Source organism: Pseudoliparis swirei, chromosome 14 (assembly GCF_029220125.1).
Source record: "Pseudoliparis swirei isolate HS2019 ecotype Mariana Trench chromosome 14, NWPU_hadal_v1, whole genome shotgun sequence".
NCBI lineage: Eukaryota > Metazoa > Chordata > Actinopteri > Perciformes > Liparidae > Pseudoliparis > Pseudoliparis swirei.
This window is the reverse complement of record NC_079401.1, coordinates 2,157,333-2,183,692: the sequence shown is the minus strand read 5'-3', so window position 1 is coordinate 2,183,692 and position 26,360 is coordinate 2,157,333. Positions and strand designations below refer to the sequence as shown.

The following is a 26,360-nucleotide window of genomic DNA, read 5'->3' as shown; positions in this document are numbered from 1 at the left end:
TTTTTTCCCGGCCGATGACATTAGTGACTTTGAGCTTCTGAATCTGGGCTCACGCTGATGGTCACACTTTGAAATGTTGGGAAAATAAATCGACATTTATAACTTTTATCTGTTTTTAATGCAATAAACAGCGTGAAGACGGCGGCGATGAAGAGCGCCCCCCGCCCTCCCCACGTTCTGCTGTCATTTATACCTCTTGAAATCCCCGCAGTGGAGATTTAAATCTGGTGTCCTTCCTCCTGCCTTTCAGAAACTCCACTCTCGGATCCTGGATCTATCTGCGGCGGATTTGCTGTTGGAGCCCGAGAGGAGCAAGGCCTTCCTGCTCTCCCGGAACACCGACTCTCCCTTCAGTGTAAGCTTTCGTGGAGAAACGTGCAGGAGGCAATGCGTTTCTCTTTTCTCTGTTCGTCCAGGTAGCTTAACCCGCTCCAGAAATCATTACGCAATATTAAAATACAGACGCGACGGGATGAAGCCGTGACCCCTCCTCTGTTCGCGGCACTAAAAGGAACAAATCCTTGTCATATTACCAGAAAAACCCATCGATTGACTCGCCATCAGTAAAAAATGACTCCATAGGACACCGTGGAACATTAGTCATCTTATGTATTATGCATCGAAGCCTGAAAACGAGTTATTGTACCCTTTTGGCCCTCTGAGAATGCCATCTGATAAACCCCAATGTGTATCGTTGAGAGCGGAAGAGGAGGGAGAAAATGAAACGATAATTATCGATTCATAAATCATCTCTTTTCAAATAGGTTGCATGAGTCGGGACGCACAAGTGATGAGTGAACTATCTTATTTCTTGTCTCGCGTAGGAGAGTAAAATACCTTTTGCATAGGGAGACATATGCAAATGCCTCTGCGGCGAGACGCCAATTAGAGAAACATCTGCCGGGCGCCGATCACTGCACACAGGAATGTCGTTAATATTTTTAAATTGAGTTTGAAAAGTGCATCGCCGGAGCGTTTTAGGCGTTTGATTGGTCTGTCAAGTCTTTGTTAAATATCTTTCATCGCAAATTAACAGCGAGGTAGCAATTAGACAAGCATCGCCACCCGACAACCCGCGCATCAAACGCTCTGACATTTAAAACATTGTGAACGCCGCGTCTCTTTCCTCCCTCTCGTAGGAGGCGCAGTTGAACGGGAAGGCGGGTCTGCCGGTGGCCAAGTGTCTGAGCCAGCTGAGTCTGACGGTGCCGGCGGGGCCCGTGTACCCACGCAGCAGCTGCAGCAGCAGCGAGTTGTCCCTGTCGAGCGCCTGCAGCGAGTTCTCCAGCGGCTCCTACACCTGGAACGATGGACGCTCCTGTGGGAAAATGGTAAAAACCCTTCTCGCTCCGTAGCAGCTGTAGCGGTACAGTAGCTTCTACAGATCCCTGGTTGTTCTGAGGCCTTGTTTTAATATCCTCCTCTTTGCCCCCGTAGGCGTCTCTGACCTGGGAGAAGAGGCTGAGTTTGGGTTCGTCGGCGCCGAGTAGCATCTGCGCCCCGCCGGAGGAGGCGCCGCCCACCAGGCGCAAGGAGAGCAACATCCTGGAGGGGCTGAGGAAGCTCCAGAGGAGGAGACACAGGAGCTCCTCCGTGTCGTCCAAGGTCTCCAAGTCGGCCGACAAAGACTGCATGAACTCCAACGAGGGCATCTACTCCCTGGGTATAAAGAGTGGCAGTAAAGGGGTGTCCAAGCCCACCCACGTGGGCAGAACTCTAGCCGTCGGGGGCAAGAGGTTCTCTTACGATTCTGACGATGCAGATGATGAATTGCCACATTCCAGTCGAGGGGTTGACGTCCCCACCAAGGACAGCTGGTTTTACTGCAAGAGGCTCTCTCGGAGCATATCGGACAGCTTGTGCAGCTGGGAGGGGCTACAGGACGGCGGCGGGGGAGGGGACGGCAGCTCGGGTCCGGTGGCTTCCAGACACCCGTCCGGCTGTGACTCAAAAGAGCGCCCCGAGAAGCTCCTGAGCTTCATCAACAGTTTTCTCCCCGAGGGAGCGAGGACGTCGGCGTTTTCTAAACCCTCCTCGCTGCGCTTCGTCCCTTCCGACCCGGAGGGTCCGAACCCGCTCTCTGACGCGGACGACCCAGAGGAACTGAACTCCGAGGCCGGCGGCATCCGGACGTCCTTCGGCCAGCGAGCGGAGAGGGACTCCGAGAGGGTTTCGCGAGACGCCGCCAAGCTGCTCGCACTGCAGTGCTTGCGAAGAGAGCAGGGACACACCCAGTCTGCAGACGGGAGGCCGAGGCCCTTCGGCCTCATTAAGGAGCCCAAAGGGGCCACGTGCACTCAGTCAGAGGAGAGCATTTCTAAAATATTTGATGCCGAAGGAGAGCCTATTGAACTTTGCGCTCAGAAGCTCACAGCCGGGCCTGTAAGTGACATCCAAAGTAGCGAGGTAATTGCCAATTACACGGAACTGCTGCCCCGCGAGAGGCCAACGAGGCAGAAATCAGCAAATGCGAGAAACTACACCGTTCTCGAATCTCCGGAGAAGCCGTCTGAATATCAAATGAGGTCGGGCAAAACAAGCAATAGCAGGGAGGGCAGTGAGGAGAGGCTGTCGATGCAGCTGACGCCACAAAGGAAACTAATCAAACCACCAGCCAACCGGCTCAACAAAAGCCAATCCATCCTCTCCGCGAACGACCCCGCTCCGAAGTCGAGCGGTTCAAAGATACCCGGTCGAAACAAACCTCTCGGATCCCCGCTGAGGTCCAAGGGCTCTTCCGCTGAACCGGGTAGCGGTGGAAACTCAGGAACCTCTGGTCAGGAGAAGTCCCCCACCTCTCCTGCAGTTAAAATGTCCAGGTTCATCAAAGCAGCGGGAAGCTGCTCCCAGAGCCCAAAGGCAGGGAACTCCAAGCTCCCCAGCAGGGCCGAATGCAGCAAGGGCCCCTCCTCCGGTTCCCCACACCTGTCGAGGAGGCACCTGGAGTATGCCGACAACGGCGAACAGCCAACCAGAGACAAACACTGTGAAACCGGCAAAACTAAACTCAGGTCCCCTTCTCCTCCCCCTCCTCCGGGCCGCACCACCTCCTTACTGATCAGACCAAATTACGAAGGGTCGCCTCAAGCACATAAAACATGGGCGGCTCAAACCTCCACGCCGACCACTGTGAGGGCCCCTCCCCCGAGTTACCACACGTCACTTGTACCAAATATGCAAAGTACGCTACCCATCAAGGATAAAGACCTTTTAGACCTGGATGCAGGCTACGGGACTGCACTTGCACCTCAGAAACTGGTTGAGAAAACCAGTCAGCACCTTCAAAAGTCCCCCGCCAACACTCAGACAACGACTAAAGGCACTTCCAAGAGGATGACCACGAAAGACTACCTCCCTTCTGCAAACTCAGGGTGTGCTCTTGAATCTGAAAATGCACCTAAAAGCTCAAAGAATGTCCCTCCTCCCTACAGCGCCCTCAGAGGGTCAAGCAAAAGAGGATCAACCCACGATAATGTCCATCTGACGGTGCAGAAGATGTCCATTAGTTTGCCTGTATCGCTTCAGGACACCCCTCAAGGTAAAACAGAACCCCAAAATGGCAACGCGGTGGTCAGCCCCCCCGCCTCAGCCGTGGTATCCCCCAACGCCGCGGACAAAGCCTCAAAGACTCGCATCCCCATGGGGTTTAAAGCGTTTTTAAAATCTCCCCCGAGCCATAAAAATAGTCCTTCTATACCAGGCAAGCAAGAGAAAGATCATATCAACTCCGTCTCCAAGGAGACCGTGACTCTAAATGCTTCGACTCAGTGTGACGGCTCGCAGCCGGTGAACGGTATCGATTCACCGCCCGAGATGTCTGTCGCAGAGGGGAAAGGTGACGTCCAGAGTCGGCTGCTGGAAGACGAAGTGCACGCCGCCGCGTTGCCAGAGGAGGAAGAGGTTTACGATAAAGGGAAAAGGAGTAGTCAGCTTTTCTCCAGATCCATATCTGTAACTACGAAACCTCATCTGAAGCCGGCCTTGGGGATGAACGGCGCCAAAGCGAGGAGCCAGAGCTTCAGCGCCAACTACATTGAGAAACCCAACATCAATTCCCTGGATGGACCGGGGAAGACCCGAACGCAGATCATCACCAACTCGGGCGAAAGGGGAAACTCTTTGTCGAGGCAGACGTCATCAGAGGTAGGGAGTGTCGGGTCGGCGGAGAGCCCCGTCCACCCGCCCAGGACCAGGCTGAGCCACTACGGAGGCATGACGGGGTCAAACAGCCACAACCTCCTCCCTGAGAGAACTTCTAGGTCAGGCTCCAAAGGCGACGGGCTGCAGGCCGTCACCTCCCCTTCTCACAAAGAGGCCCGGAGCCTACCCATCGGCGATAGGATCGGCTTGAACAATATTCGCAAGACCGCGAAAGTCGCCTCCCATCCGCAGTTTCATCGCCCGTCCTCGTGTGTCTATCGCTCGGAAAATCCAGCGCGAGAGACGGGAGGCCTCGAAACCAGCGCCGGCGAGCCGGACCTCGGCAGGGAAGTCCAGACCCAGGAGGACTCTCCGGACACGGAGGAGAAGAAAACCGGCCCGACGGCCTGCACCATCGAGGAGAAGGTCATGATGGGGATCGAGGAGAATCTGCATAAATGTCAAGAGCAGGAGAAAGTCGCCGCCAGCGAGACCAAGCAGAAGACGGGCCCCTCCCTGGCCAACTGGTTCGGCCTCCGTAAGAGCAAACTTCCGGCGCCGGGCGGGAAGAAAGCCGAACCTCCGAAGGGGAAAGAGGAGAAGAAAGAGTCGAAGATCGGATCGGTGCTCGGAGGCAAACAGATGAACAAGAAGAAGGAGAAGAAGAAGAACGACAACCAGCAGAGGGACGGCCAGGAGGTGCAGAACCTGTCGGAGATGAACCACAAGCTGAGCTCCATCATGGACCACTGCAACAACCAGATGGGTCAGATCGCCAGTCAGATCCAGTGCACCACGGCCTTCATCGGCAAAGACCAGTTCGTGAAGGAGCTGCTCGGCAGGTAAAATCCTCTGATTACGTCCGACCGTTTAAAAAACTAAACAAATGGGTTGTTCTGTTAAATTAAACATGAACTGATAAATAAACACGAGGCAGCGGCACCTGTCAGTTTGAGTTACGACTCCCGGACCGGCGTTCGGACGCATGGTCGGATCTCTAAAGATCTCACATTTTGAAATCTCAGCTTGACAGATCGGTATCCTCGCAGTTGAATCTCAGAGGTTGTGGAGCATTCCACGGCGGCGCACAGACGTAAAAAAATAAATAAATCAAGATCTAATCTCGTTTTCTTGCCAGGAACGCCGTGAAGGGCAACTGTGTGGCCGCGTCGCCGCCCGGGATCTCCACCCCCAAGAAACACGGCGACGCCAAGGGAGATATGGAGACGTGTGCAGATACGGCCGTGAGTGAGCCAACACGCCAACGTGGCTGACTTTATTACACCCGCGATGCTGCTGCTGCTGAGACAGTCCTCAGGTCTCAAAAGGCCATAAAATGATAACCTTGTGGATTTACTCTTTTATTATCCGTCCGTCAAACAAAAAAAAACGACGCACTGCCCCGAGAGCTGGAGAGGAGGAGCAAGACGGCCATAAAGAAAATAATAAAAAAGTATAAGGGGCGGGAGAGAATCGCACAAAGAGAATCTGGCTGCGTAATGCGGGACGTTTAATCCAGACGATGTGGGGTTGTGATAACATGGAGCAGCTCGGTTATCACAGGCACTCTATTTGACAAAAGAGCCATTTAAAACCCTCCTCCAAGCCGCCTCTATCTTCTCCCCACAGAAATACAACAAAAGAGGAGCGCTGTGTGACCTACAGGCTCCGGCTCTCTTACCACACCAAAACCACTTAAAAAAATACACCAATTAAAGTACCATTGACGTACTTCTTTAAACACAAAAATCAGAAAATACATGAATGTGAAGGTACAATAAGTGATACGTTACCTCTAAAGGAAGACGTATATAACGGATACAAGTTAGATAAGGGAACATACACGTTATCTCCAGTGTAATGTGATTTATAGCTTGTCTGCTTACTGAAATCACTATTTTTTTACATTCTAGACCCTTTTAATGAGTCAGAAGATCCACCTGAGGCCTGAAAACGAAGCGGGGCGCATCCCGGACGCGGCGTGCCAAGACCACATGCTCGGTAAGCTTTCACACCAAAAATAACTCTCGTATGTGATGTGAATGAATGATTAAGTGTCAAAAAAACCAAAACAATGCTCGCATTTTGCGTGCGATATGACTTTTTGCTACTTTTTCGCCAAATGTTCGTCTGTTTTAAGCGTTTTATTCACCAGTGGTTACTCATTCTTCTTCTTTTTCCCAAGTGAGCTGTCAGTAACCGTCAGGAATGTGCCGGTGCAGCGGAGCGTTCACACGTTCTAGTGTTCTTACGGCTGTGATTGACAACTCAATTCCTCCGCCAGCTAATTCCCTCTCACTAGCATCACTGTGGGGGAAAGGCAGCAGCAGCTGGGGAACCAATAGATAGATAAATAAATAAAAACTGGTTGACAATCAGGTGATTGATGTGCAACCGGGTGATATCGTTGCAATGCCTGAGCAGCTAAGAAAGTGAGAAGAACAAGAGATGCATCAAACAATGCGTAAGCTGGGACGAGACTAGAAGCAATGCATTGGTCCAAAAGTTCTGGCTACTTTACTTAACTCACTCTGGGTGTTTATTTTAATAGTTTAAAATAACATTTTGAGTTTCTTTAAAGAGTTATAATCAATATCTTGATATCATATTTCACTAAAAGTTGGACATGTGGCTTTTTATATCCAGAGTATTCTTATGTTGGTGAATGAAAACATCAGATGGACTTAATCATCCCCACAGAACCAGAAACTGGCTCTCAGCTTCACTTCTTGCTTTAAGATTTCACATTTTTCCCGATAAATAACTGATCAGAACATAAATAGTTTGGGCTAAGCTTTGGAAATGATGTCAAATGAATTGCCGCTGTATTCCCGCTGAACACGATGACTTTTTTCTTTTTAATTCCGCCAGCTCTGCACTTCTAGACAGCGTGAACTAAATATTTCGTAGAGGTTTTCAGCTGCTTTAATGCCACATATCTCCAAAGCGCAGCATCCGCAGGCCAGACGAACGCATCAATCATATAAATAGTTTTACGGCCGCCACATTTTTAATGCGAGCGGCGGCGAACGTGGACTTTGAAGTTCACCGTGCGGCGGTCAGTTATTGTGTATTAGCGGGACTTCCCTCGGGGTCGTATTTCCTCTTGTAAAAAGGACAATAAATAACTTTTTGACCGGCCGGTAGCGCGGAATGAGCCTAATGCATCTGCAGGGGTGTGACAGCGGCGTTGATCAATACCAATGATTTGGCAATTATTTCACTGCCTGCTGATGCTTCTGGCTTTCAAACTTACTTTGGACTGTTTCCCCCCCCCCCCCCCCCAGAAAAGGCTCTATTGCGACACAGCTGCAGGTAGTGTTGAGTTATCATCGCATTTTCATTTTGGAGACGACGGCTTCGACTCCCCCGCATCGCACAGAGCCCGATTCACACGGCCGGCCCCCCGGAGGCTGAGTGGAGAAGTGATGAAAAATGACATTGTTGTCCAGTTGTTGTTGTTGTTGTTGTTGTTGCCTCTGGACAGAATTACCGCGCACAGTGTTCCGGTTTGGGTTTCGGGGGCATTGTGCACGGCATTCAATTATACCGCTGTGTAATCTACGGCTCTCTCCACCTTTTGTCTTTTCTCACACACACACACACAGAGGCATGTGTGTATTCACACGCTCGTATACACACTAATGTTGACACCTGCAGGTACGACGCACCTGCAAAGACTCCTTCCTCTCAGATATTGTAAAGCTTCATCATCTGATTTTGATTGCTTTGTATTGTGGAGGTCTTAATCTGAAAGAGAGACAGCTGGTTGAAAGATTAATAAATAAAAATGTTATAAATTTAAAAAAAGGCCATCTGTCCACACGCGGTGACTGTGCCCGTCCAAATACCGAGGACTCGTTTTCACAGTGGTGATGAATGTCTGCAGCCAGTGGGATAAAAAGTAAACCGACTGGGCTCCTGGCATCCAGAGGAGGATGCAGGTGTGACTTTAGTGCCTTGCTAATGAGCATTAAAGAGACAGAATGGCAGCCGGATCAGAAGTGGAAGCTTAAGACTCCACCGTAAACCTGAAACTGAAAGCCGACAGATCCCAGAGAGAAGCGCTCGTGATGAGCGTTGTAGCTCTAACAGCTGAGCAGAGCCGGCGGGTATCGATCCATCTCTCCCCCGGTCTGCTTTTTAAGAGGTTTTCACTCCAGAGGAGTGGAATGCACATGCAACAGGGGGGGAAAACACCTAATGTCTCATTTGAATTTGAACTAAGATGAAACACTAAAAACCCTTTTTCGCTTTTGCAAGGATAATCTGACCTGTTTCTTTTCTCCTCCCCCCCTCCGTGTTACCGAACCCGCTCCAGACGCCGTCTTTACTCACAACCCTTTCCGCTGCATGTGAATCCGAGCCCTCCTTCCCCCGTGCTCCTCCCAGACGTCACACTCCTTCCTCTCCCTGTCACCTTTAGGCTCCGGCTGTCAGATGAGGACCCTGGACAGCGGGATCGGCACCTTCCCCCTCCCCGATTCCGTCACCCGAGCCGGCGGTCGCCACCTCCCCAAATCTGAGTCCAGCCCAGGCGATCTGGAGCCTCCGTCTCCTCGCCCAGACCCCTCACTACCTGATGTGAAAGTGCCTTCCCTCCCAAACGCCCGCACGCACGCCCCGCCCAGCGTGGGCCACTCCCTGTCCGACCCCATTGTGACCTTCAGGGACGCCCAGAGCCGCCTGCCCACATTAGCAGCTTCGGGTAAGTCGAGAACTTTCTCTATATATTCAAATGCGAACGTTGCATTTTTAGCTCCAGGTTTATGCGAAGGAGATCCTTTTGATTTTCTCAATCGACGCCAAGGAGGAGCGTTTCCCTCCAGGCCGCCGGACGAGAGGAAGCCGTCGTTTATTAGCCTCCGATGAGAGGAAGAACCTTGTTTGCCGTGCCTAATTTTGAAGCTAACGCACCGACCCTGCCGTCTACTAACAATCAGACGTGCACCGACCTGAGATCATAAAGCGCCTTCCCCTGCCTCTCCGGGGCGGCGCTCAGTGGAGAGGCGGTTGTGTGGGATGCAATCAGACGGCTGATTAAAGCCACGCCGGCCCGCGGGGCGGCGGCGTCCGGGGTTTTCTGCCTACAGCTCACCTCGGGCAATTTGAGACCCGACTGCCGAGTCTTGGAGTTGATTAAGAGAGCCTCTGTTCCTCTTCGTCGTAATGTTTCAGCCCTCCTCCACGCATCCTTTCATCACTAGAATCACAAGAGAAGGAGCGGCGGCTGTCGGTTGCTTCCTAATAACAAGAAGAAGGTAAAAAAAAAGCTCTTTTATGAAGCAGGAGTCTCACATGGAGCTCTGTAACCATGATGCAGCTCCGTGTTAAAAGAGACGATCAAATTGGCGTCTGTCGGCCGAGTGATAATAAGGCGGTGCTGGGGGGGGCGGCTGGACGCCATTGATGTTTGATTGCTTGGTTATCGTGCAGCTCATTTCATATGTGCAGAAAAAATAAATGGGTGTGCAGTTGAATGGGTTCTGCTTGAATGCATATCCTGGTTCATCAATCTGTCCGTCCGAAGGGAAGATTGTCACTTTGGACGAATTCAGATGATGTTTTCCTTCTCCTCTCTTCTTTTGTCTATTTGCATTATCAAGTGGTCAAATAGCGGGCGCCCGGTGACTCATCCCTCTGTCGTCTCTTTGGGCTCGTAGATGCAATCAGGCTGAAGAGGTCGAGCCTGGGCTCTCCGCGCGGCAGCAGCGTCTCCACGGAGGACAGAGAGACGGCGGCAGAGAGGACGACGAGAGCCCTGGGCGAGGACGGTGTAAGGCGTTTACACGAAAACAAGAGGCACATTTACACATTTACACGTCATGAAAAGACGAAACACGTCGCAGGAATGTTTGTTTCTCCACGACATAATACAGCGGCGCTCGTCTTGGACCGCGCCGATTTTTTAAACATCTTTTTTTCAAATGATTTAAACAGGAAAGAGTCCTGCAAGTGTGCTCGTACTCGGGGAGCGGCAGCGACACCGAGACCGAACCGGAGAGAACCGGCAGCTCGCCGCAGAGGACGCTGGTCTCCAGATCCAAGAGGAGGGACTCAGGTCTGTCTGGATGACACGAGGAGCCACCAAATTATTCACGAGCTTCCCTTTTCAGTCATTCTTTCCCATATTTTCTATTTAAAAAAAGTAATTTCCCCCGTCCACAGTGGACCAGAACGAGGAGACCCTGAAGAGGAGCGGCGTGGAGACGTCCTTGTCCATCATGGACTACTACCAGCACGAGATGTACTCCCACCTGGAGAAGGACAGCCGGAGGATCTCCCAGTACAACCTGTTGCACACGGAGGCGTCACTGGACGGCACAGCCGGAGACAGACTCGGCGTGAGTGTGGGAGCGGCTCACCGGCTTTCCCTTCACAGGCTGCTGCTTCCCATCAAGCCGTGTTTTGGTGACTAGCGTCTTAAGGGTACCAAGGAAGTTGCACACACAGTGATGTCAGCTGCTCGAGTTGAAGTAAAAAGGACATTTGTCTACAATATATTACATTTTCTGGTTGTTTTAGACTGATTGTGTTGGAGATATAGAATAAGTCCACTTCCTCCCTTAATGGAAGACGTTTAAAGGGACACCAAGCAGGTGTAGAAGTCTGCAGCACACGATGTAATGTGTGGTGTGATTGAAAGAGTGAGAAACAGCAACTCAACGAAGGTCTCTACAGGACACAGACACACACTCCGCCATGCGGTTTGCATAATGTCTGTTTCCCCCTCGGCGGAGGCGTGAAGATGAATGAACTTAATAATGTCACATCCTTCCATGAGAGGACCGTTCAGATGGTCACAGCGAGTCTTGTTGAGCAATTTCCATTTCTACCTTTTGAAAATCCAACCCGCTAAGCCCCAAAAGGTTTTCTTTGGCGCCCGTTGGAACTCTTTGGAGCTTTTCAAAGCGTCCTAATTGCGTTCGATCTCCTCGGCCTCTCGTGTCAGCGGCTGTTTGCCGATTAGTATTTAACGCCGCCGCGCCACAAACGAGGACCAGAGACCGTGAAATGTGCTTCAGTGTGCAGGGACGCACTCTGCCGCCGCAACGCAAAGATCCATAACCTGAAAAAAAGGAATCCGACTAAAATCCAAGTTAAAAAAAACAAATGTGTGCGAGAGAGAGGACAACAAGCTGATTTCACTCTCTGGATTTCTATTTCTTGACCCGTTGTCTTAAACAACCACATCAGATCTATGGCTGTGGAGCATTTACACCCACTAATTAAATTATAATGATGCTGTGGGTGGAAGGTGGCACACTGCTTCAGCTTTCATTAGTCTATATTTAATTATTGTTGTCGTTGTTTCGCCATCATTTTATTCACGATCTGGAGGAAATGAGACATTTGTCGTGACGTTTGGAGAGAGGAGTGAACACCATCGACCTCCTGACCCCCGGAGACCAGAGAGGATGTCGATCAGGTTTTAAAGAACAGTTTTGATGTATTTATGTTTTATTTGCGGGGTCAACGGTCGAGGTCAAAGGAGGCAACGGTCTGATCTGGAAAGAGGAGCCAGTGAAGTTTCTTGAACTTCTTCCTCACGGCCATCAGGGGACAAATAAGTGTGATTGCAGAGAAGTTGATGAGAACTTCCCCCTGCGTCTCAGGTGTCTTTAGAGCGTCTTTAGAGCCTTTCTGTGTCAAATTGAGTCCTTAAAGGAAGTGAAACAGAACCAGCAGAACATTAAGTTGAAGAACGCTCTGGTGATTGATGTCTGTGTCCTAAAAGAAGGAGGAAGGACAGAGGAAAGGAGATTAGAGTCACTCCACTGGTTAGAAAAGCGTCCCCTCTTCCCCGGTTGCATGAAAACAAGACTTTGAAGACTTAATATTCTAAGCTGACATTCATTTTGACAATAACCTCATTGCCGAGCGGCGCCGCCGGCGTAATGATGGATGACTGCCGCTGAACCCGTTTACCCGACATTATTCCTCCTCGCCTCCTCACCTCCTCGCCTCCTCACCTCCTCGAGCGCACGACCGCATACCTGGCGCTCTCCTCTCGCCGTCGTCCGGGGGAAGTTTGCCGGCCGGTAGCGGCCCGCGTGTCGAGCGCCCGGTGATTTAAGCGCCTTTTAATAACCTTTCACAAACACTCAGGAGAGTGATGCGAGGCTCCGCGGCGCCCATCAGAGCCCTCACGGCCCGCGCTGGCCTCCCATTCATCATCCTGACAGCACCTGACAGCCCCGCTAACGGCGCCCTCCTCCCTCAGACTCTCTCTTTCTCGTCTCCCTTCCAGATGTGCCTCTCTCTCTATTTCTGGCTCTCCCGTGCAACTCTCCTCGTCTTCTCAGTTGACCTCCTGCTTATTCACCGTCTTCCTTTGCTTCCATCTTTTGTTCTGCATTGGGAAGAAACTCATTGCTGCGGGAGGGCAACATCAGAACTGGAAAGTTAGGGAGATCCCCGGGAGATGGAGAACATGTTGTCTCAATAAAAAAACCTTTCATTGCATCCCATCGCCGAGCCAATCGCTGATGTTGCCCCTCGTGGTTTCGCTGAGACATTCGCCTGCTGCCCCGGTGATGTGTGTGTGTGTGTCGCCATCATTTTCGGCTGAACCCTGCAGGGGGTGCGGAGGCCGGCACCGCGGAGGTTCGATCCGCTGGTAATTGTGTTCCTTGGAGAAAAAATCCAATCCAATCAGCGATAAGACCGTTTCCTCTCTTTCTTCTTGTTTCCGACGAGATATCTGGGGGGGGGGGGGGGGGGAGCTGCTCATCACGTCAGACACACTTCTTTTGTATCCCGAGGCCAGAGAACGACAATCGTAAGCGCTGCAGTGTCTTTGTGACCAGCGGCGCGTTGAAGTCTGATCTGCATTCAGCGGCTGAGCTTCATTTGGACTCGACCTTTTCAACCTGCAAATAAACCTACTCAACATGTTATATATATATATATATATATATATATATATTTGTGTGTATCGCGTCACCTTCCGTCTCAAATCCCCTTGAGTTCTTTTAGTTCCGTCCTCTTGAGGATGTCTTGAGACCGGCTGAGGACGGTCACAGTGCGTCTTGGATGAGGTGTTCTTTTAGATCGTAAATCCCTTTTAATTTAGACCTCAAACAAAGATTCACGCGTGAATAAACAAACACAGAAGCCTCAATAAACCCGATTCTCATGGAGTAATTGGACACGTTAAGAAAGGACTTCCTTCCTTGGTCTTTTTTACTCGAGCAACACTCCTCCAACGAGGTCCTCCGGGCTCTAAAGGGCCCTGCTGGTTTCAGTCCAGCCCCCCCACTTACAGAATCGTTTACACCCGGGTTTGGCGGGAGAGGAAACCGACGAGCATCGTGTTCTCCACCTGCAAACTGTCAGAACGCAGGAGATACCATCAATTTTTTAGCAGTTTTTTATATTTATTCTTCTTTGTAGATTTTTTTTGCACATAAAACGTTTATTTTGGAACATTTCACTTATGCAGCACTCCAGTTTTTTTGTTTCTGCCGAAACTTCGATCCGCCCAGGGTTTATCGGACTACCGGACGTTTTATATTTAGAGTGCGATTTACTCTTATCTCCCGCCATTTCGTTGCTCTTCTTACTGCGCGTCGCTTTTTAGCGGAGGTGAGAAGCAAACGTGTTGACGCGAGCGACAGCGCGTTGGCATGGCTACGCGTAATGGGCCACTCGCTGCACTACCTACCATTTACTGTATAATGGCCAACCTCACTAGCTACTCGAGACAACTGCATCATCTGCGGCGACATGACGGAACATGGCCTGGACTCTTTGCCGACTCACGGAGGATGGATGCCGAGGATTCCAAGCGACCTTGGAGGAAACAACGGGGTAAAGATGGATAAAAGACAGTGGAGGTAATGATCCTCGATAAGCAGATCTTGGTGCAACCAAAGTCTCATCTCAAACAAAGTCATGGAGGTAGTCTCAGTCCAGTGTCCTCTTGCCTGCAAATTCCTACCTACCATACCAATTACCTTTTGTCATTCAGCAGTCACATGAACTGCTGAGTCCATCCAAGTCTTTTCTGGCCAGCTGTGACTCTAGAGGAACTCAAGAGCGAAGTCACCGCACACGAAGGGAACCGAGGGTCGTGACGAGGGACTTCAACCGTGAACCTGGCTGCTTTTGTTAGACCAAAGCAAAAAAACAACTGGGAAGCACATTCTCGGTAACAACCTAACTCACCCAACATGGATGGACGGGAAGCCCTCCGCCCACTCTACCTCCGGGATGGAAATGCCTCCTCAGCCCCTCCCTCCCACCGTCAGGCAGAGCAGCCAGCCATCACACCCAGCACCAGCGAGGGCAGGCAACGCTGGTCGGACCAATCAGGAAGTGCAACGCTGGTCGGAGGAATCGGTGTGCAATGGATATGTTTGTTGGCGTGTGGACAACAACGTCAGTATGTTCCGTCGCCACAACAACGTTCATCGTCACGTGCAACGTCCTCAGGTTGTGTTGTCAAGAGTCGGTTCGGTGGTTCCAAGAAACCGTGCCGTGGATAAATGGCGATATTGGCGCTGCACCGTAACACCGAGAATATGGCGGAATGCAAACCGGAATACAAAGGAGCTGGCTCCGCCACTCCTTGACTCGACATCGGCTCCACCAGTTCACCAGAGACGGAATAAGGTGGAGGAGAAGCTCAGCGTGGAAGGGAGGTGAGAGGTGTGAGGAATGGAGGAGAGAAGATGGTGAAGGGAACACGGAGACCTCCTCCCTCACTCTCCCACCTGAGACTCCCTCTATTCTCCTCTCCGCGCGGTGAGCTGAGTACATTGCAGCGGCAGAGCCGCGCGCCCGCGACCAGCCTGCTGCGCATCAGCAGAGCGGCGTGCGCAGGGCACATCCGGAAGTGGCAAGCGGGCCGAGGCAGCAGGTCCGACCGGGCGAGGCAGGGGCAGCCCAGCAGGCCGGGCAGCGCCAGCTCATCTGTGCTCTCTCAGAGCCCCAGTCTGTTGTTCCTTCAACATCCTCATCCCCTCCCTGTCTGAGCCTGCCTGTCCTGTCCCAAACCCAAGAGCCCCCCTGCCTGCCTGACCTGGAGCCCTCACCCCCTCACCTCGATAATCAGTATCACCTCGAGAGGTTGGTCAAGGATGTCATCTTTTTTTGTTTAGGACTGCCTGCCATGGATTTTGCCTGCCATATCGGAACAACAGATCCATCGGCGGCCAAACCGATCCACCGGCACTCCCGCCTGCTCGCAGGGAGGAGGGAACTTTGTGTGTGGGAGCTCACCTGGTGTTTCACTGGGTTCAGTTCGGTGTTCAGCTCAGTTCCGTAAAGCTATTGTTCAGCTCAGCTCCTGCCCCATACAGCTGGATCCTGGGGATACTGGACTCCGCCTACGGGCCGCCGCCGGGTCCTAGTGTGGTGACACCCCAGGTGGACCCTCTGACAGCAGGGGGGACAGGGGTGAGGGGATGAGCCCTCTCCTCTACTCCCGGCCCTGACTGCCGCCTCTGCACAGCCGGCCATGCACATCATCAGCGCTGCATTGCACACATCTGTGCAGTGTTGGGGCTGATGACCGGCAGCAGCAGAGACAGCACAGGGGAGGAGGGAGGTACAGGACACACAGTGGGGGGCTGAACAACAGCCTGCGTCCTCAGAAGAAGAAGACCCAAGCTCTGATCGTGGTGGGGAGGGGGGGGAGACCCATCTCCCCCCCTCAGGTTGCAGGAGAGAGGCACAGAGGCTTCAAGTTCCTTCCTTCCTCATGCTCCGAGACCTCACATCCTCACGGCACACACACCACGTGGTGAAAAAAACCAACAACGCCTGTATTTCCTTAGGCGACTATCGGAGACAGGTTGCAGTCTCGCCTGGCCGTGCACCCGCTCTGGAGCCCGGCCTGGCACAGAGGGTGGCAGGGGCGGTACACGGCATACATCACTGGACATGAGCTCCTCTCCCTCTATACATATACTGTAAGCGGTGTGCGTGGCCAGGCAAACGGATGATGAACAAGACAACACCACCCGCTCACCTTCACTTTTCACCCTTCCAGGCAGGGCCACCGCAGTATCGTACGCGCGTCAAAACACACAGAGGACAGCTTTCAGTCAGGCCATCAGGCTGCTGAACAAGGACTGAGACCCCTCATTAACAACACTATAGAACATATTCATATTCTATCTATGGCCATGTGTATATTTTATTACATTGTTTATATATATATATATTGTATATATATATTATATGTATATACATATATATATATATATATTATTATTACTTTCTTCTTTTTTGTGTGTGGATATTGTATAGTTTATTCTCATTCTTATTCTTTTTAGTCTCTAGCTGTGCTGTGTTTTTTTGCACATAATTTTTCACGAACCGATTATACTTGTATAAAAGGGGATGTGACAATAAAAACTTGAAACTTGAAACTTGAAACTGCCTCTGTGTACGTAGCCCTGCAGAGGAGACTACCTGTGCAGGTAACTGCTCTCCCAGGCCGGACGCTCGGAAGGAGGATGCAGCCGGAGAGCCTCTGAGGGGGGGTCGCGATGCCATCGGTCCGGTAACGAGCTCCCCGGGGCGCTCTTTGAGACGGATAGTCGGGATCATCACAAACAACTTTTGAGTACGGTTGCACTTCTGTTGGGGAGAGAAATGGCCGGCGAGGCGCCTGCAGAGTTAGATTTCACCGCCTCGAGACGCGGCTCGTCCGACTTCCATCCCGTAAATCCCAGTTTTTCCGTCTTCCCGTCTTGATCGACGCTCCCTCTCTCTCCCCGCAGAAGGACGTCCCCGCGGACAAGGCGCCCGTCAGCGGCCCGCCGAGCTCCCTGGACTTCTCCACGGAGTCCCTGGACCGGCTGAACCACAGCGGCTCCAGCAGCGGCAGCCTGTACCCGGACGCCGGCTCGGGCGGTCGCCGTGGCGACGGGCACGCCGAGGCGGGCCGGAGCGAGGAGGACCGCCGCGGGGCGGACGAGCCCTCCTCCTCCAGCCGGGGGCCCGACGCCGTGGGCTCCCTCAGCGACTCGCTGTACGACAGCTTCTCCTCCTGCACCAGCCAGGGCTCCAACGAAGTGTAGGGGCGGCGGGAAGGGGGCGGGGCTACGAGGAAGGAGGCGGGGCTGTAAGCCGGGCTCTGACATGCTGCACGTTCTTTTCAAATTGTTTCAGGGTGATTTTCTTCCCCGTTGAACCTCAGGACGTCGCTCTAAGCGTGAGAACTCTTCCTTCTGTTGGACTCTTGGGTTCTGCTCTACCACACGGAGCACTTAGTGGAGCCGGAGACCCGGACCGGAGACCCGGACCGGAGACCCGAACCCCGAACCAGGACTTGAGTAGTTTGACTCGTGGACAGCAATACGAGACGGTTTGTCTTCCCTCCGTGCCGAGCTCTTATGCACTGTGACGAATACTGTAAACGCTTGTGAGGAGGTCAAGTGTCTCCTAGGAATGTCTCCTAGGGGGCGTCTCCTAGGAGTGTCTCCTAGGGGCGTCTCTTTGGGGAGTCTCTTCGGGGAACCTCATCAGGGCGTCTCTTAAGGGCGTCTTTCTCAGGACGGTCTTTGGGGCGCCTCCTTGGTGCGTGTCCTAGGGGGCGTCTTATAGGGGCGTTCCCTTGGGCCGTCTCCTTAGGCGTCTCCTTGGGCCGTCTCCTTGGCCGTCTCCTCAGGCGAACATGGCCGCCCAGGTGCAACAGATCTTTGATTTCATTCCCAATTTCTAGGAAAGTAGATTTAAATCCGCGAGGTGTCGTTTTATGTGTTGCTGCTACGTCGCTCCGATACCACATCCCATAATAATCCACCTGTTTAAAAAAAAAAACATTTCCTTTCATCTCCGTTTCATCTTAAAGGTAAAAACTTGTCGCCAATCTTCTCTTCTGGGTTATTTCAAGCTGCTTTTTATATTTTTTTAACGTCTTGAGACTTATCACAATCCAGCTAACAATACTCCTGATGATGTCACTGTCTCGTGAACCAATAGGAGACTTCCCACGGTGTGACTGGTACTTGAAGGCACCACCGTGTGTTGTTGCTGGAGCTCAGGGATCCAACTGGACTCGTGTAGATTGTAAGAATTAAAGCGCCGCGTCAGCAGAAAAGTCAACAAACGCAACGTGACTAATATTCTGCTTTCTCTCTTTCCTCTCTCCAAACCTCAGTTTTCCTTTCATCGTTGTATATTATGTTGTATATATTAAATAATATCAGAAGAGGCATTGCTTGATATATGCAAATGAGGAGAAAACAACAACAACAACATTGTTTTCCAATCATTCAAGCGAGGTTTTAACTTCCTAAACATGGCATGCATCTTATTTTTCTTGTTTAAAGCAAAGATCTTTATTTTGATCCATAAGAGCTATTAACTAAAACATATTGTATCACTTTATTTTAAAGACGCATTTTGAACTTTTAGGTGATTGTATGCCAAATGTGTATCTGGAGTTTAACCCAGCTGGTGCTAATCAACAGGCCTGATGTCATTTCATTCTTTTCTATGAAACTGTTAATATTGTAAGAAGAGAGTCCGGAGAGGACTCGTGTATTTTTCTAGATGTCCAGTATTTATACCACATTTTGTACCGTCGGTGTGACGTCATGCTTCACCTCTCTGTGACAAGAGAAATGGTTACCAGCAGTGTTACTTTGGTAATTATTATTAATGTTATTATTATTATTATTACTGCGTGCAATTTTGGTCTGTTTACACCAGACTTTAACGCTATATTTTATGTAACTATTTCCTAAATAAATATGAGAAATGTCCTATTTCAAAGTGAGCTGAAGGCTGTGTGAGCGTGCGTGTTTTATTCGTGTGCTTCGTGCGCAGCAGGTGATTCTTTTATTCCCTCCTCCTCCTCCTCCTCCTCCTCCTCCTCCTCCTCCTCCTCCTCGTGCGTAATCACCGCTTCCCTCACAATCTGTCAGCGGGAGCCGCAGCGCAGCGCCGGCGACAGGTCGCTCCGCGCTGCGCGGAGGGATTTAACACCATCACAGTCCCCTGATGGGTAATTATGTGCGGATATTTAAACGGGATTAGTTTATGGACGCGTGGGTGATTTCTCTTTCTGGCTGCAACAGGCTCGATATGATGTATTGATCACAGCAAGGCAGTAAAAGTAAACCGTATAATCAGATGTTTACAAAGAGTGGGAAATAAAATAGCTTAGATGTGCACTAATATATCATATTATAACTCTTAAAGGAGCAGAAGAGTTCATACCTGGCTGTAAAAGGGTATGTCATGTGATATGAAACACAGGAGACATGAAATTAATACAAATAAATGGCTGCAAGTCTCAAAATACTTCTGACATATTATTTAATAATACTATAATACTACTATAGGTAGATGGTCACCTCTTAAAGTATTATAGAGTAATGTGTAGGTGAGCAAGTACAATCAAACTAAAGTATGACTATAATGGATGACAACTGTAAAGGTCATATGTTGCGCAATACACTTCAGAGCCAAAATCCATATGGAAAGAAAAATAAATGTAACACTGAACTTCATACCTCTCCATCACAGAAATAGTATTTAAATGTCACAAAACCAAAAACCTATACATCTATTCATTTATATTTATTTATTTATATATGTATTTATATATTTTTATTTATATATATATTTATTCATTTATATATATTTATATATATATTTATTTCGCCATCTTTAAGCCATAAAGACAAACTGATGAAATAAATAATGAAAAGCAGTCCGCTGGTCACGTGGTGCGCGTAATGGTGTCCGCGCTGGGTTGTGTCTCCATGTGACGCGTGAGGCTCCTCTCACTTCACTTCGCGGAGCTCTCGTCTCACCTCAGCCGCTCCGAGAGGATGCGCGCGTCCGCGTCCGGTCTTCCTCCTCCGCGACGGCTCGTCCTGCGCGCGCCCGTCTAGCCGGCTCCTCTTGGTCGGATGTTTCCCCTCGGAGCTTCTTCTGGGAGAGGATGCGTCTCCTCGTTCTGGCGACTTTCTGTGGACTCCTTCTCGGCGCAGGTAGGTGCGGAGCGCGCGCACTGGCACAGTCCGGAGCGCGCAACAGACGGGCACTTCATAAAATATATAAATTATTCACATATAATGTGTTTCAAACTGTAATGCTCCTAAATTGCCCTATATGTCGATATATACATTTAAAAAAGAGAAGTATTGCCTCATTTCTTCACGGGTCTGTGCGTAAAATCGGACAATCCATTACTGCGTAACCAACTTCCTGTCTTTGGACACTTTTTTTGGGTGGGGGGGGAACTTAAAACCTAAAATAACGCACAGTAATTAACAAGCTGCGTGTGTGGTGCTGGAGGAGCAGCCGGACAATATGGAAATATTCAATACAATAAGCCTCAAATGTGAGTATCCTGAGCTGCTTGTTTACCCTCTCTGGCTTCTCTGTTGGTAAATAATATATTTATTTATTCCGTGGCAGTTTGCTCTGATTTGGAGTCTCTGCCTCTCATATTTCTTTTCATGTGACCATCACAGTATTTTGACCAGGAGATCAAACGTCTGATGTCATTGTGTTGTGTGTTGTTGTATTGTGCCTGACGTGATTACAGTTAACTGGATTATGATGAGAAGATATTGTCTCTGCACTTTTTTACACAAATGATTGATTATTTCATATCTTCTTCTCTCCGTTGGGAGAAAAACACTTTTTTTAGAGCAGTTTTCTGATCAAAGTGATAAGCTGCTGGTGCTCCTGCCCTCTGGGATGAATGATACTCCCCCCAAAAAATATAAGTTCCTTGTTTTCACACAATCTGCGCTCAGGTGATGGATGGAGCGCTCCGGCTTTGGCTGGGTTTATATAATTAGGCTGTTCACGTGGACCTTTTATCAGATGCGTCTGCAGTGGAGATTAATGTGTGGTGCCATTTCAATAATTACACGGCTAACATCTTGTTTATCGGAGGGGACCGCAGCCCGGGTGGGAGATGTCCTGGCCGTGTTTAATGCATCTGTGTGATGCTGATATCTTTGAGAAATACTAATTGAACCAGAGAGGCAACGATCCCGCATACCAATTAACACTGAATGATGTAATTACTTGCAACGGAGAACTTTTCATTCTCAGATATCTGTGAAAAACATTCAGCAGTTCAATAAAATTAAAGGCTTCCCCATTACTATGATGCAATGAGTGAGAATATGTCATGGATATATATATATATTTTAAATATATATATTTATATATATAATATATATTTATATATAATATATATTTATATATTTATTTATATATATGTGTATATATATTTATATATAAATATATATTATATATATATTTAAATATATATGTATATTTATATATATGTATATATATTGTTATATATATATGTCTATATATATATATTTATATATATATATATATTGCAGAGGGGTGTTGCACAGCACACGTATTGTCTGCAAAAGAGAAAAGAAGAAGAAAAAAGATCCACGATACTTTCTCCAATGCAGGTGCCACAGCTTGTTTTTTTTATAGTTTACCCAAATAATAATGTTATTTAACGTCGAGGCTTCAGGCCGTAAAAAAAGCCCGTCGGCCATCTTTAAGAGCATCGCAGGAAAGAAACGGCGTGTGTTTCATGGAGGAGCAGACCGCCACCGATTTATATCTCAGGGGATTCACAATCTCCTCACCGGCAGAACTGTGTTGTGAATGGAGCTTTATCACCGAAAGCCACCAGTTAAAGAAGCACTCTGGGCTTTTTATTTTGGCTTTTTTTGGTTCACAGCTTTTTCTCAATTCAGTGTGAGCATTCAAAATCTCTCTGTTGACACTAAAGTCGTAAAAGCAGCAACGATCAGACTCTTGTAAAGTCACTCTGGTGCCGGCGGGCGTGATGTCCAACGGCACAGAGATGATGAATCCTGGAAGAGGACATCTCCAGGATGTGTCTCCGTCGTTGTAACATCGGTGCAGAGGAGAGCAGCTGTGCAGACGCTTCAGGAATGGAGGAACATGCATCCAAGTCAAATCCAACTTGAATCACTGCGAATACAATTATATCTTTAAAACAATATCATTTTATTGGCTTTCTCATTTTTACTTGTGCGTGTTGAACTGCCGAGTCACGGCGTGCTAACGTGGAGCTTCAGAGCAGCGTGACGGGGAGTTTCTGTGGACGGGGCCAGGCTAACTTTCCCCCCCGTTTATAGTCTTTGTGCTAAGCTAAGCTAACCAGCAGCATTAACCTCGCTAACCTTTACGAACCTTTACAAGTTTAAACTTTACGAACATTTACAAGTTTAAACTTTACTAACATTTACAAGTTTAAACTTTACTAACCTTTACAATAATAACTTTACGAAACTTTACAAGTTTAAACTTTACTAACCTTTACAAGTTTAAACTTTACAAACCTTTACAAGTTTAAACTTTACTAACATTTACAAGTTGAAACTTTACTAACATTTACAAGTTGAAACTTTACTAACATTTACAAGTTGAAACTTTACTAACATTTACAAGTTTAAACTTTACTAACCTTTACAAGTTTAAACTTTACTAACCTTTACAATAATAACTTTACGAACCTTTACAAGTTTAAACTTTACTAACCTTTACAATAATAACTTTACGAACCTTTACAAGTTTAAACTTTACTAACCTTTACAAGTTTAAACTTCACTAACCTTTACAAGTTTAAACTTTACTAACATTTACAAGTTTAAACTTTACTAACATTTACAAGTTGAAACTTTACTAACATTTACAAGTTTAAACTTTACTAACATTTACAAGTTTAAACTTTACTAACCTTTACAATAATAACTTTACGAACCTTTACAAGTTTAAACTTTACTAACCTTTACAAGTTTAAACTTTACAAACCTTTACAAGTTTAAACTTTACTAACCTTTACAATAATAACTTTATGAACCTTTACAAGTTTAAACTTTACTAACCTTTACAAGTTTAAACTTCACTAACCTTTACAAGTTTAAACTTCACTAACCTTTACAAGTTTAAACTTTACTAACATTTACAAGTTTAAACTTTACTAACATTTACAAGTTGAAACTTTACTAACATTTACAAGTTTAAACTTTACTAACATTTACAAGTTTAAACTTTACGAACCTTTACAAGTTTAAACTTTACAAACCTTTACAAGTTTAAACTTTACTAACCTTTACAATAATAACTTTATGAACCTTTACAAGTTGAAACTTTACTAACCTTTACAAGTTGAAACTTTACTAACATTTACAAGTTTAAACTTTACTAACATTTACAAGTTGAAACTTTACTAACATTTACAAGTTGAAACTTTACTAACATTTACAAGTTTAAACTTTACGAACCTTTACAAGTTTAAACTTTACTAACCTTTACAAGTTTAAACATTACTAACCTTTACAAGTTTAAACTTTACTAACCTTTACAATAATAACTTTACAAACCTTTACAAGTTTAAACTTTACTAACCTTTACAATAATAACTTTACTAACCTTTACAAGTTTAAACTTTACGAACCTTTACAATAATAACTTTACTAACCTTTACAATAATAACTTTACGAACCTTTACAAGTTTAAACTTTACTAACCTTTACAAGTTTAAACTTTACTAACCTTTACAAGTTTAAACTTTACTAACCTTTAATCGTGTCATCTTTGCACATAAACAAACATGTTGGCTTCTTCACGTTCCAAAATTGATAAAACGTATATTGTGCATTTGACGACCGACGTAGCTTCGCTCCTCATGTCCTCACATCTCGAAGAAGAAGAGCAGCGACTCCTCATCAAACTTATTCAACGAGTTATAAAAGTGTACTCTGTGTTGATGATATTTATCGGGTTATAAATCTGCAGCCTGACGCCGTCTTGCGCCCTCAGGAGACGCCCTGCAGATCCAGTGCTACCAGTGTGAGGAGATGAAGCACAACGACTGCTCCACGCCGGACTACGTCGTCAACTGCACCGTCAACGTGCAGGACATGTGCCAGAAGGAGGTGCTGGTGAAGCCCGACGGTGAGTCCACGCCGCTCTGATTGAAACGCTCATCTGAAAGCTCGTCTTCCTCCGAGGTCACGCGAGGTCACGGCAACGTTATTAAGTGGCAGGGCGCTCGTGATGGTGTTGACCTGCAGGCGCGGACCGCTGGATCAGAGGTGGAGTTTTTGAATCTGCAGCAAATGCAAGCTAAATAAGCCAATAAGAGGCGAGGCGGAGGCGTCCGGGTGGAGGAGGCCCCGAGGTGCAATAACACAAGTTGCAGCGCTCCGGAATATGAGTTTTCCCGTCTTCATGCGAGCGTACAAATTATTGGGGCGGACGCCACGCCGGCAAACACCGGTGACTCGGAGCAGACGGGAAGTGGGTCGCTCCGTCGGCCCGTCGTTCAGATGTCTCTGTTTCCTCTGTTTCTTTAGGGATACATTACCGTAAGTCCTGCGCCTCCTCCGGAGCGTGCCTCATCGCCTCCTCCGGCTACCAGCAGTTCTGCACCGGGCGGGTGAACTCCGTGTGCATCTCCTGCTGCAACACGCCGCTGTGCAACGGGCCCCGCAGGAAGCGCCCCGCCCCCTCGGCGGCGCCGTCCGACAGGCCGCCTCCCCTCCTGCTGACCTTCGCCCTGCTGACGCTCCTGACCGTGACGTAGAGGCCGAGGGCGGAGGAACGGCCACTTTGTGGGGGGTCACTTAGTCACAGAGACAGAGTCTTGGCATGTCATCCTGTAAGGTCAAAGGTCAACAGGAGGAACGCGTTGTGGTGACCTCACACTAAACACAGTGACGGGTTAGCTTAGCTTAGCACAGAGACTGTAAACGGGGGGAAACAGCTAGCCACGAATCACAGAATCACTACTTGACTCGTTATAAACTGAGAAAAAAATCAAGTTTAGGGGCGGTTGGGTGGCGGGTTATTTCTTGGCTGTGTGCAGTTGCCTGGTAACCACTAGAGGAAACCTTTATTTTATCTGGAACAAACCTAAATGGAGAATTATCGTGACTTTTTGTGATGGATTAGGATGTAATATGTACGAGGTTAGCCTCTTTGTGCTAATATGCTAAGCTAACGGGCCTTAGGATAGACGTGGGAATAGATAATTATCTCCAAATGTACCAAATCGACAGCGTGCTTTGATCTTTTCATGCACATTTCCATTGACGTAGATTCTGGGATGGATTTGTGAGGAACCCGCTCCGGTTGTTCCGGTTCTGCAGGAACTTATCGCAGAACACGAAATCTCTCTGAACTTTTTACTTCTGTGGGCTTTTGTTGGTTTTCTATCTCGTTATTGCCGTTATTAATATTCGTTTTCAGGCCCTTTTGATTCAGGCGATGAAGCATTTGCAGGGTCCTGAGGTCTCTCGCTATCAGCATATTAATAACCACACATGTGTATATTGTCACCGCCGTATTGATTGACATTTCTCTTCTTGATGTATGAAAGACGCCGAGGTGGATTTGGAAAGTTTGTTTTATTGCTTTTTAATCCGGCTTCAAAAGTTGATTCTGTGGCACAGGAAGCTGGCGAGACGTATTAATTAGACTATAATACTCCGTGTTTTACTATATTGCCTTAGAGACACCGAGCAATAAGCACAAATACATTCCCACGGGAGAAATGCTTCAGGCTGATGTCATATTTAGATTTAGAACTCAAGATAATGAAACGTATATTCAAATTATAGTCCGTACTGCATGTGGATAATGCTGTCGTCCAAATACGGTATTTTATAATCTGCACCAATGAGAATAAATGACCTGTATGGGTCATGTTTCCACATCCAGATGGTGAATATAGGTTTAAATCGTAATATTTGGCTGCAGAATACCGTGTGGAGACGTTCTGTGTTTTAATGTCACGCGTGACGACGTGAACGCTCCGAAGCCGAGAAAAATAATAATGTTGTGTATCGATATCACAGAAATGTGACTTTCAGAGAGCGGCGCGGCGTCCGGTAAGTGTTGGGTTCTTCCGACTGGTCTTCTGTGAAGAGTAACTGTTAAGAAATGTGATTTAATAAATGTTGCAGGAAAACTCTCCAGCTGCATGATCTGATGATTTCCTCGACGGTCTCCAGGGGAACGGACACATTTAGACCTTCGTGAACCACGTATTTATATATTTAGACATTCCTTCTTCATCTGCTGACTCGCGGTGACTTCCCATGCAGCAATTACCCAGAAGTATGAATGGGAAGTGTAATGAACTCCATAATTAATACCAAATCAGGTGCTTTGAAGCAGGCGACCTGTAATGGATCCTTAGTGGGAAGCTAAAGGGAGCAACGGGACAC

The 26,360-nt window shown here is 48.1% G+C and overlaps 2 protein-coding genes across 9 annotated transcripts in view; both read left to right on the top strand.

Moving 5' to 3' along the window:
- Positions 1 to 18,883, top strand: part of LOC130204222 (nck-associated protein 5-like) — a 99,819-nt gene extending 80,936 nt beyond the window's left edge. For 5 of the 7 annotated variants that reach the window (XM_056430768.1, XM_056430769.1, XM_056430771.1 and 2 more), the window contains 10 exons: positions 251 to 355; positions 1,140 to 1,331; positions 1,438 to 4,982; positions 5,279 to 5,384; positions 6,054 to 6,141; positions 8,567 to 8,848; positions 9,804 to 9,916; positions 10,081 to 10,201; positions 10,309 to 10,484; positions 16,875 to 18,883. In XM_056430768.1, the coding sequence (XP_056286743.1) occupies positions 251 to 355; positions 1,140 to 1,331; positions 1,438 to 4,982; positions 5,279 to 5,384; positions 6,054 to 6,141; positions 8,567 to 8,848; positions 9,804 to 9,916; positions 10,081 to 10,201; positions 10,309 to 10,484; positions 16,875 to 17,174 (5,028 nt within the window). In that variant the 3' untranslated portion in view covers positions 17,175 to 18,883. Of the gene's footprint in view, positions 1 to 250; positions 356 to 1,139; positions 1,332 to 1,437; positions 4,983 to 5,278; positions 5,385 to 6,053; positions 6,142 to 8,461; positions 8,849 to 9,803; positions 9,943 to 10,080; positions 10,202 to 10,308; positions 10,485 to 16,874 lie in introns of those variants that run through there. The other 2 variants (XM_056430772.1, XM_056430774.1) reach the window with 2 other exon arrangements.
- Positions 18,884 to 19,045: 162 nt separating this feature from the next.
- LOC130204223 (ly6/PLAUR domain-containing protein 1-like) lies at positions 19,046 to 26,104 on the top strand. Of its 2 annotated transcripts, none has more exons than XM_056430776.1 (3): positions 19,046 to 19,105; positions 23,950 to 24,084; positions 24,486 to 26,104. In XM_056430776.1, the coding sequence occupies exons 1-3, from the start codon at positions 19,102 to 19,104 to the stop codon at positions 24,713 to 24,715; spliced, it is 369 nt and encodes a 122-aa protein (XP_056286751.1). In that variant the 5' UTR covers positions 19,046 to 19,101; the 3' UTR covers positions 24,716 to 26,104. The 2 variants fall into 2 exon arrangements, with proteins under 2 accessions (XP_056286751.1, XP_056286750.1); XM_056430775.1 differs by lacking the exon at positions 19,046 to 19,105 and adding an exon at positions 19,845 to 20,099.
- Positions 26,105 to 26,360: the final 256 nt, after the last annotated feature.

Excerpts from the sequence above, each read along its gene's own strand:
- LOC130204223 (XM_056430775.1), top strand. The coding sequence starts at position 20,051 with ATGCGTCTCCTCGTTCTGGCGACTTTCTGTGGACTCCTTCTCGGCGCA. Across the intron at positions 20,100-23,949 it reads TGGACTCCTTCTCGGCGCAG|GAGACGCCCTGCAGATCCAG; the intron begins GTAGGTGCGGAG and ends TTGCGCCCTCAG. Across the intron at positions 24,085-24,485 it reads GGTGCTGGTGAAGCCCGACG|GGATACATTACCGTAAGTCC; the intron begins GTGAGTCCACGC and ends CTGTTTCTTTAG.